This window comes from Corticium candelabrum, chromosome 2, assembly GCF_963422355.1.
Source record: "Corticium candelabrum chromosome 2, ooCorCand1.1, whole genome shotgun sequence".
In the NCBI taxonomy this organism is placed as follows: domain Eukaryota; kingdom Metazoa; phylum Porifera; class Homoscleromorpha; order Homosclerophorida; family Plakinidae; genus Corticium; species Corticium candelabrum.
Window position 1 is genome coordinate 8,213,825 of NC_085086.1, and position 11,673 is coordinate 8,225,497.

The 11,673-nt window shown below is 40.6% G+C and overlaps 1 protein-coding gene across 1 annotated transcript; it reads right to left on the reverse strand.

The window, feature by feature from the left end:
* Window positions 1-2,277: 2,277 nt before the first annotated feature.
* On the reverse strand, window positions 2,278-9,746 carry LOC134176457 (deleted in malignant brain tumors 1 protein-like). The gene is made up of 6 exons (XM_062643127.1): window positions 9,275-9,746; window positions 6,598-6,963; window positions 5,679-6,059; window positions 4,505-4,831; window positions 3,647-4,147; window positions 2,278-3,577 (listed from the first exon to the last, which is right to left on the reverse strand). Exons 1-6 carry the CDS (start codon window positions 9,744-9,746, stop codon window positions 2,583-2,585), a joined length of 3,042 nt encoding a protein of 1,013 aa, XP_062499111.1. The 3' UTR covers window positions 2,278-2,582.
* Between the last annotated feature and the right edge of the window lie 1,927 nt (window positions 9,747-11,673).

Sequence of the window (11,673 nt, forward strand, 5' to 3'; positions counted from 1 at the left end):
GACAAAAGGAAAAATGGAAACATCAAATTTCCTTATAATTTTTATTTGAACTATGGAACAATATTGTGACGTGACGCTGGCAATTACAGTGAAGGAAAGTTAATGGACATACAAAACACAAACATATCATTTGAGCAAACAAAATCGATTCTCCGATGGTATTCTGGTTCACTTCTTTACAACCGCTGCGAACGCCCATTCGCCTATGCCGCACATGTTGACGTTGCGTTCGATAAGAAAATATCCTTCATTACCCCAATCCTCACTCCACTAATTTATCGCAATCCAATAGGGAATCCCGGATTCAGTGACTCCAAATCCTGTGAGTACAACACAATGTGTGATGCGACAATGGTTGCTCCCACGGTAACTCAGTACTGCGTGCGAGTAGAATTAAAAGTTTCCGGCGTTTAGGCAAGCCGTTATCGGTTCTTTGCGATAGAGATAGACCATCATGTCATATTCGTCATTTGCAGTAGGTTGAGTGGATATCGTGATATAAAAAAACCCAGTAATACTTGCGTGAATTCGAGTGCAATTGAAAGAGCAGCTCCTCGTTTGACTAGCAGTTCCTGAAAGGTAAGGATAGCGAATCTCGGTCTGTATGCCACGTGCATCTAAGACGTAGCCCATTGCCTTATGTGGCATACCTCCATTACAACCGTCCGATTTTCGATCACATGACACAAACTTTGGCGTCGAGAGGTCGATGAGCGGTTTGCAAGCTTGCAGAGCATAAGCACTTTCTATCTGAGCAACAGCAGCAAATGCCCAGGACGAGCCACATTTTCCCTGATCTTTGACTTTGGAAACGATTTGAGGAGACCGTTGTCTCCAATCAAAACATTTAGGGATCGGACCTCTCCAGTCAATTGGAATGGAGTAGGATCAATTGCGTCTTTCTTCTCTTTTATGTAGTGACTTTCTTGCGACTTCGGTCACAGCACTAGACATCAAGTAAGTATTTGCAAAGAAAACACAACAATTTTTCTCTCTGAAATTAATCTACGAAACGTTGCTAATTATACGTGGCTGTTCAACATTGCAACTGTCATGTCGCTATTTCAGAGAGTCGTAACCTTTTCGCATGCAGCTAGTAGTGTCGCGTTGTGCTAGTGTTATTTGATGAATTAAACCGTATTAATGGTGTAGCAAATTTTAGTTTGTGAGCTCTTACTTGAAACGAGTAGGAGGCACGTCAGAAGCAGCAGCACTAAACGCTTAGCCGTAGCCTCGGTTCTAGACGCTTTCTCGTATGTAGTACTGCACGTGACAGGTATATGGTGTCAAAAGTACCATGGGCGAGCGGGAAAGCGTCTGGGCGCACTGCTAATACCAACGAGTTCAGGGGTGGGAAAGCTATTAGATTCAAATTATGCCATTAGTACCATTGGCAGACAGATTTAATTCCATTATTCTTTGTTGGGGATGCTGCCTTTCCATTAAAGAAAGACCTGCTTTGACCGTTTCTTGGAGAGTTTTTGCTTGAAAACAAGCAAATATTTAATTACCGTTTGTCTAGAACATATCGGGGTTATTAAGAATGCCTTTGGAATCATGACAAAAAAGTTCAGAAATTTTTGAAGATCAATTATTGCTTCACCAGAAAGACAAAATGTATTACAAAAGCAGCTTGTTGTTTACAAAACTACATAAGAGGTTGTGAAATGTACAGTCCAACTTCTATCAGACATATTGCCCTTCTGGATAGGCGGAGCTGGAACTTAATTATGGCAATGTCATTCTTGCCGATTGGAGAGCATAGAAGCACCAGGTGGACTGCAAAGTATACATGATGTTGGAAGCAAAACTTTTTTAATCAGCTGCTGAAGTGCGAGACTTTGTGATGAACTTCCTTAATTCTCCAGAAAGAACAATTCATTGGCAGTACAACCAATTGTGTAGCTGTGGCGTCCTACGGCAGCAATAGCATGTTACATTTGTAGTGGTGTTGGTTGTATTTAGTTAATTTGAGGTTGGTAACGTGGCCTTTGAATACAACAACTGTTTAAACGTTATTGATTAGGCGTTGTTTCGAATATTTGAATATATTGATCAGCAATTAAACTGAAGTATGTTGTACTATTCTCAATATTCTCAATATCCGAAGAGTTCAACAGGAAATTTGTTCAACAGGATGTTGAACAGGAAATTTTATCTCATAAAAAAATCTTTTGAATTCCCAGCTTTGCAACGACTCTCTGCTAAAGTGCCATTTTTCTTAGTGCTGCAGTAACACTTCTTGCATACAGATATGACTCATCTTCCTCTTGTTCCTTTGTTTGTTCTATCTTATCCAATTTCTTCAATTGCTTCAAGAACTCTAATTCTATTACATAAGCAGACGTATCGTGGTCTGAATATTTGGTTTAGTAAATGTTACACACCTCACATATGATTCAAAGGAGAAATCGTAAGAATTGGCGGCTGCTTGACAAAATTGTTATCAATTGCCGCACTAAAACACAGCGACACACATGCACAATCATTTCAGCAACAAAGAGGCAGGGACTAACACACTGCAAGAACAAAAAAAGAGCTATGTCAAGCAAAATTCTCTGCCAAATAGTTGGCGTCCATGTTCACTTAGTAGCGATCGCTGCATACGCGTATTCCGCTATGCCGCACATGTTGACGTTGCGTTCGATGAGAAAGTATCCGTCGTCGCCCCAATCTCTTCCCCACGAATTTCTCGCAGCCCAAAATGGAACTCCGGATTCGCTAACTCCGAAGCCCGTTAGAACAACACAGTGGGTGATATCTCTGTAATTGCTCCCACAGTAGCTCAGTATCTTAGAATGCGAATAGAACTGAAGGTTTCCGGCATTGAAGCACACCGTTATCGGTCCCTTTCGATAGAGGTAGACCATCATATCATACTCGTCGTCTGCAGTCGGAGTTTTTGACGTCACGTGAATATAACCTGTAATACTTGCGTGAATTCGATTCGATATGAACTCGCAGCTTCTCGTTTTATCATCCGCTCCCGAGAGGTAGGGATATCGCGCCTCGGTTTGTATGCCACGCGCGTTCAGGACGTAACTCATTGCTTTGTGTGGCATACCTCCGTCGCAACCGTTCGACTCTTGATCGCAGGATACGACTTGTTGCGTTGAGAGTTCGATGAGCGGTTTATGAGCTTGCAAAGCATAAGCACTCTCGATCTGAGCGACGGCAGCAAATGCCCAACACGAGCCACATTTTCCTTGGTTTTTGACTTTAGAAACAATTGGAGGATACCGATCTCTCCAGTCGAAACATTTAGGTATCGGACCAATCCAGTCGATGGGGTTAGTATATGATCTCTTGTGTCTATTATCTTCCTCAAGTGTTGAGTTTTTGATGCCATCGGTCACAGCGCTAGACATCAAGTAAGTATTCGCAAACTCATCTTCCGATATGTCAAAGAATTTGTTAATTCCGTAAGGTGAAAATCGATCAGCAGAGTTTAAAATTTCGGTCTTTTTCAAGTTGGTATGAAAGATCGACGCTTTTCTGTTACGTTCTTGTCCTGAAGAATACACTTTGTTGTACTCTGTTGTAAATTCGATAAATTGCTGCATATCTCTGTCATGAGCTACAGTGATAACAAAAATAACGAATTTTAGAATTATGCAAATATATGGGCATAGTTTTTAATACTTACGAAAACATATAACTCCAACATCATTAGTATGAGTGCAGTTCTTGTCCACTTCTGGCGTTGTAAGACAAGACCCGGATGTGAAGTTGTCGGACTGTATGCAATGATTAGCCAGCATACGTATAGGTCCTTTACCTTTACCAAAGTAGGCGTATGGAAAGACTTCTACGGCGCCAGGATAACCAAGATGATTACAGATTGCGTTTGCACTTGCTATGCTAAAATTGAAATCACAAATTGTGTTCCACAATCCATTAGCCTTGATCTCAACGCGTCCTTCAGATTTCCTGTATCCGTCCGCAAGCCGGATAACTTTGTTAGCTTTCTGACTTGGATGCAATAACAGATTTTTCGAATTCGATTCGTTTGCTGTCGGATTACAAAGAGCTAAGTTAACAACTGGAACGAAAATAAATTCAAAGTTACATATTTTACTATTTCTTTTGCCTCTGGCAGGGTCATGAGCTCCAGATACCTTATAGTAGTCGTACGCCAATGACCAACCTAATGCAGCAATACAAAAGATATTTTTTAATTATATGCAATGCTGGTCAGTAAAAAATGCTGCGTTTAGTTCTTATTCAATTTCATACACAAAATGTGAATCGACAAAAACAATTGAAAGTGTGCATTTAAACTATTGTCATTTATTTTTTAGGGTGAAAAGAAATTAATTAAGACAAAATTTAGTATTTACTCTATTCAAAGAAGAGCTCTGTTTTTCATGTATTCTAAACAATTACATAATTTATTTGCTAAAATTGGATAAAAACAGTAAGAAATTAAATTTGATTGTTACGTACATTTGTATTTTAATTTTATTGATGATTATGAATTGTTAGAGATATAATAGAATATTACGTGTAGGCAAGCATTCGACGCCAGCGTCTCTTTCATGCTTGCAATTGTGGACTCCCCAACCATTGAAAGGGCAATCCTGGAGCCTTATCTCATTGCCCTGACACGCAACGTGTGACATCCAAATGTGGTAATGTCTACTCTGCCCGAACCACGCAGCCTTTCGAAAACTCTTCGCCTCTTTGTATCCCAGCTGACGGCAAACAGCATGAGCGTCGTTCCAACTCCACCACTCGTCGCATACCGAGCCCCACAGCCCGTTGATAAATATCTCCACTCTGCCTTTGTGAGCAGCTCCTCCGTCAACCAACCGAATTGGAAGCGTCTTGGCTATGCATCAAAACAAGACATGTTTATCTCGTGTGTGTAGCTAAAACATTAAGATAAACACGTATATTAATCGTCTATGAAAAGCACATTTTGCTTTAGGTTGAGAAACCGATTCGGCTAATCTGGCTACGGTAAGGCCATCGCCAAACCAATTACCCAACCTTTGTCAAGCTTCCATTACCGTATACGTCAGTGGTAAAATTGGTAGTATATTTTATCAGATGCTCTCCACAAGAGTTTTAATACGTAAGTTTCTCGCAGAAATAGCTTTCGCCATTACTTTGCTCTAACGTCTGAATGGCTTCCTCGGAAAGTTGTTAGTGAAACATCTGTACCCAGTCATACTCTTAGCTGCTGTTGGTCCACAAGAAATAAAGTCCACACCTACATTAGAGAAAACAGTCTACCGAGGTCAACGTTCAAGACCAAGAACAAATTTGAACGAACTCTCCTTTTTTCTAAGCTTTTAAGATCTTTAATTCACTACTATTCTCTTACAAACTTTTCTTCCAGCATTTTTAGGTCAAAAGTTTTGTTTACTCCTTTCAATAACAATAATACTCATAGTGAAGCGGTTAGCTTACTGAACCATACATTCATCCATGGACACACAGGCATGCTTTTTAATTTAGACCAGCATATCTATGCTATTAAACTGTAAGCTGAAAATAAAATACCACGTTTGCTTTGTATCAGGTATTCCAAGTGAAGTTGCTATAGTGCGCACCTTAGCGCGCGTTAGTCGACTAAGCATTGCACGTAAACACGCGTAAGTCTGGCTTGACTGTAGACTGTCCTGCCTTTGCTTATCACATGCTCAGCAGACATATGCAGTGCAGCGTAATACCTGCTGAAGAGCAGACAAGCCCAACGTCTTTGCTGTGATCACAGTTGTGAGATCCCCAGTGTAGACCAGCTCTAAACGGAAAGACGGAACCGCCTTTATTGCAATCAGCAAGTCGGGTTAAAACTTTGTCTCCATTGCGTTCCATTAGGTTGTTGTCGCTGCTAGGGCATTCGACGTCATCCATCCAAATCGGGCCGTTGGAGCTACCGTATCGACCTGAATAGCTTGTGTATCCCGTATATCCGAGTTGACTGCATGCCACGAGAGCCTCGGAAGGGCCAAAATGATCTTTACACACCGTCCCCCATCGATTTCTTGCGAATATTTCTAACCTTCCTCGGTATGGTTTACCTCCATCAACTAATCTCACAGGAAATTGAGCTGCAGAAAACACAAAATCTATTAATATCTGCAGGCGCGCTGTGACTATACACTACACACGCACGCGCGTGCACACACAGACAAACGCACACGCACACTCATACATTCTCACAGATACAAATGTTTTCTATAATACTGTACTGTCTATACCTATCGGCAACAACGTACACAACATGCATACACACACACACACACACACACACACACACACACACACACACACACACACACACACACACACACACACACACACACACACACACACACACACACACACACACACGCACACACACACACACACACACACACACACACACACACACACACGCACACACACACTCACACACACACTCACACACACACACACACACACACACACACACACACACACACACACACACACACACACACACACACACGTATTCAATAATGCTCTACTGGCTATACTTACATCCAGCAATATTATTTGTAGATTTTTCTGTTTATATATATATATATAAATAACCAAACAAGAATTTCAGTTTTTAACAAAACTCACTTTTTTCCATTGTTAACTTATTCTTTTCTCTGCATGAAATGCATGGATCACAGACCACACTGGTATCCTTTGAATGAGTACAGTCGTGATTCCCCCATCCGTTGAATTTACAGTCTTGGAGGATTGTCTCAGCTCCAGAGCACGTCAAGTTGTCCATATTTATATCACCCTTTCCTACGCCGTGCAACCCTTTTGCCAATCCATATGATAATGCTCCTGCGTAGCCCATTTGATGGCAGGCAACGTGAGCTTCTCGAAAGCCAAAATTATCTTTACAAACTGTTCCCCAGGAACCATTGTAGTAGAGTTCAATTCTTCCCTCGAACTTGGTTAAGCCGTTAACCAATCGTATAGGAGCAGTATTATCTTTGAAGACAATAGTAGCAGCGTTAGACTATTTTAGAAATTTGACAGTATAATTTTAATATCAAAATATTATTATAACAATAATACTGTAAGACATGTGCAAAGAAACACTTAACAATTGTAATGGAGTAACTCAAATTGAACACAAGTGTTAAGAAATTATAAACAGTCAGATTCCAAACCCACAGAACACAAACATGATTATGACATTGAAGCAAGCATGGACATACCAAATTGGATAGCAGCTTGAATTTTTATTCTTGCCATTTTATGCAGCTTTACCTGCTATATGTAAAAAATTAAATTTATTATTTAATAAATATTTATTTATGATTTTAAATTTTTGAAAGTCTGTTATGACACCTCTTATAGTGTCTAAAGGCAACAACTATCTAAATTTGACCACGCATGACATTTCAAGCAGGCTTACGCGTAGCGACGCTACATGTTTCTAGAAAGCCGGTCTAAATTAATTGAGTTTGATGTCGACCAGCAGTCTGGCTCCCTAACCATGAAGACCTGGCGACGCAGCTGGCTGATGCGAGTTGCTGTAGTTGTTAACTACTTTAACTAGTCAAGAGCTACTTGTACCTGCCATAACTGGTTCCTCCAGACCAGTTGTGGTTTATTTTGTATTGTCGCAAGTAGTCCCAGACACTAACCCTAACGCTAACCCTATCTCCGGACTAGTCATGGCTGAGAATAGTTGTCGCGTGACAGTCCAGTTACAGCTGTTACACTTAACAGGACTAGGAACGCCTGGATCACCGGAAGGGACGACTGCAAGGTGTTTTGATGATGCATCACAACTCATTAAACGCCTCAAAAAGTGTCCTTTTGTCATTGTCTCTAGTACTTTACCGTAGGTATACAAGGAAACGTCGAAATCGTCAGCACTTGCACAGTGTACATCTTTCAAGACCTTTCCAGTCTTCTTTGCGTCGGTTTGGGAGGAGCTAACTCGCACTTGCGAGAAAAGTGACACTTTCAAAACAGATTGAGACATGCTGCTCAAGCATGATTCTTGTTACGCATGCACTGTATACGCTTCCAGGCGTTGATTCCCGTGATTAGAAGTGGCTAGCTTGCTTGAAGGGCGGGTCTATATGAAGGGTGCACTGGCAGCCTGCTCGTTTGCTATTTCTCAGACAAACCTTTTCTAGAACAAAGAAAGCCTGTACATGGATGTGTGTGTGTGTGTGTGTGTGTGTGTGTGTGTGTGTGTGTGTGTGTGTGTGTGTGTGTGTGTGTGTGTGTCTGTGTCTGTGTCTGTGTCTGTGTGTTGTGTGTGTGTGTGTGTGTGTGTGTGTGTGTGTGTGTGTGTGTGTGTGTGTGTGTGTGTGTGTGTGTGTGTCTGTGTCTGTGTGTGCATGTATGCATTGCAGTAAAAGTATAATTCTCTCCATTTAAACCTTAGTATAGGTGTATAGCTACTGTCATGTACAAGACATGGCCATGCTTAGCTGTAGAATGAGGATGAAGACTGGAAAGACTCAACACACGCACATGCGGATTTCGTCTAGCTGCTTCAGCGTTTGGCGTTAATTCTTATTTGAAAGTCATTGCATGACCTACAAGGTTATGTGTTTGCGTTAATTAATTGATTAACCTACGGCTTGCTACATTCTGGGCATCAAGCGAGGGGTATATATACAACCGCCACTGTAGGCTCAATATGATGGTCATTAGTATTAAATTTTTCTTTTTAAAAATTTTTATGTATAAATGTGATTATTTTAGTATCCGAATTCTAACAGCTACATATCTTTTTTTGCTAAAAGGAAATGGATTTATGTCTATATTAGACCGTCTCTATAATATATATAATATATACATATAATCACCTATATACAAACTTTTATATCTATATGGTGTGTCTTATTCTCATCTCATTGTCCTAATGATCACAAAAAACAACCAAACTTTGCATACCTAGATGTCGCAAACAGTTACACAGCAATTAATTGATATTCTAAAAATTGAAGCAGCTTCTCTACTCTGGACATTTAGTATGTCGTTATTGAAAGATGTTTTCTACTAACTCGTGTTTATAGCTCGGTTGCTGCATGCACTTGGAACTGATGTCTGATGCTCATTGCTTGTAGTAACCATAGTCTTCTTCAAGTCTTTCAAAACCAGTTAAGAATATTTTATCACCACCCAGATATGTGCATCCTAAATGTCATGCATCTTACAAACTTCTAACTTTATTGTAATTAGTTTTCAAATTATTTATGACGCACTCTATGTTTGCTGTCGGTCTTGAAGTTTAACTGTAGTTCAACTACTCAGCTAAGAATTCGTTCTATACCTGGTATTGGCACGTGATTGATTTCTATTTCACAGATTGGTAGATTGGCCGGTACAACAATATCAACAACTCTGGATTGTTTTCCTGGGCACCGATACTCTATCGGATTGACACCTTCTATAGTCTGTGCGTAGCAACGGGCCTGTGGAAAGTGCCTATCTCCGTGGCAACGATCTATCTCCTGAATCGCTACGCCAGGAATATAGCGTATATTTGAGTTGCCAGTCATGATCTGAACAGTGAGAACAGCACGACAATTGAAAAGCGTAAACGTGAGATTTACTGTAGAGGCTGTTGAGACTGCTGGTCGTGGCCAAATGCACGTGCTCCGGTCTCCATCGACAGCCCGTCGCAACGTGTTCGAGTTGAGATTTCCAGAAGAGATAGTGAAGGTCGCCTCAGAGCCGTCAAGCCTTAGAGCAACTGAAAACGAAGAGCAATAGCTGACCAACAATGATACGAAACCATTCATGTTTATTCTTTGACCTGGTTTTCCATATATTGTGGATAATCCCATGCATCTCTGTAGGTTTGTAGAGTAGTGGAAGAATATTCCAAAAAGCCATAACAGTCCGCGAAACGAATTCATGAGGAGAGAGAGAGAAAGAAAGAGAGAGAGAGAGATCCCACAGACTAGAGATAGCCTATCACGAGCTGAATGCACGAGCAACCCAAGTAACGTGACTGATCTTCACACAGTTGCATGTGATCATTTAGGGCCATTCTATGGCGTGCCACTTGTGTCAAAATTAGACAATGAGATGAGGTGATGAAACAATGAAATGAGAACATGTGATGAGATCATGCGATGAGACCATGCGACGAGACCATGCGATGAGACCATGCGATGAGGCGATGAGATAGGACGTGCAACGTCTCTGTGTGCGTGTGCACGTTTATAACAATATATTTTAAAATGTTATTGAGATCGGGAAAGCAAATCAGTGCATTCACAAATTACGCCAGAAATCTCGACTGATGGTCTGGCGAGGTAGTCCCCGTCCCCAACAAAACTAGACACGTTATCAAGACGCATGGGACAAGTGGCACAAACAACAACTTTAAGTTCTAACGTTAAAAATTTTGTCAAACGAAACACACTTAAACTGACTGTTCCATGCATTACATATATACGTAACAAAAATCTAAAGAAAAATTAAGTAGCTCTCATGGTTATGCAGACCACGGCTAGTGTCCTGCATGGTCTAACATGTCAATCACGGTGTAATATAAGCTGCAAACGCATTTTCAGCGATTCCACACATGTTGACGTTACGTTCAATAAGGAAGTAACCGCAGTCGCCCCAGTTTTCTTCCCAAGAATTTCTTACAATCCAAAATGGTGTTCCGCCATTACTGACTCCAAAACCCGTGAGTACAACCGCATGATTGGTCTTCCTGTGATTGCCTCCACAAAAAATCAATATTCTGTTTCAGTAGAACCTCAGATTCTCTACGTTGAGGCTAACAGCTATTAGACCGTGTCGATAGATATACATCATCATGTCGTATTCATCAGCTGCAGTGGCAGTCGATTCTCCTATTTCAAGCCAACCTGTAAACGAGCGTGAATTGAACTCTTACTAAAAAAGCAGTCTCTAGTGACGTCGTCTGATCCTGAAAAGTACCTATAAGTACTCTCCTTTTCCAAACCACCGGCTCGTAAAACATATTTGATTGCACGGTCATGACCACCACCGTTACAACCGCCAGACTTGCTATCGCATGATACAACTTGTTGAGTAGACAGTTCAATAAGTTCGTGACCCCCTTGTATGGCCCATACACTTTCCAACTGAGCAACTGCAGCGAATGCCCAACATGAACCACAGTTTCCTTGATCTTTGACTTTAGTAACGACACTCGGATGCCAATCTCTCTAATCAAAACATTTAGGAATTGGACCAGTCCAGTCTACGTGATCTGCAATTAATCGTTTGCCCATTTGTTCTTGATTTAACATTGAGCTATTAGTAATATTGTCCATAGCTGCAGTCATCATATAGATTTTTTCGAACTCGTCGTCTGACATATCAGAAAAGTTGGTAACTCCAAACGGAGAAGACGCGTCGGCATTGTTCAGATTTCTTATCTTTTTCAAGTTTTTGTAAAACATTGTTGCTTCATGATTACGATCTTTTCCAGACTCGTAGACTTTGTTGTACTCTTCGGTAAAATCAATAAACAGCTGCATATCTCTATCATGAGCTATTACACAAAAATTTAATTATTTTGTAAAAATTTGTTGAAATCATTTTAACACTTACGAAAGCATATAATGCCTACTTCATTACAATGAGAGCAAGTTTTCTTAACTTGCGAGGACATAAACACGAATCAGATAGAGGAGTATCGAATTTTAAGCAATTAGCGTTCATAATGCGTATTGGTCCTTTTCC

What these genes read in the sequence shown, in the direction of transcription:
- LOC134176457 (XM_062643127.1), bottom strand. Translation starts at nt 9,746, where the DNA reads ATGAATGGTTTCGTATCATTGTTGGTCAGCTATTGCTCTTCGTTTTCA. An exon ending in CAATCACGTGCCAATACCAG is followed by an intron (nt 6,964 to 9,274) that starts GTATAGAACGAA and finishes TTGTCTTCAAAG; the next exon opens with ATAATACTGCTCCTATACGA. An exon ending in TGTTGGAGTTATATGTTTTC is followed by an intron (nt 3,578 to 3,646) that starts GTAAGTATTAAA and finishes TTATCACTGTAG; the next exon opens with CTCATGACAGAGATATGCAG.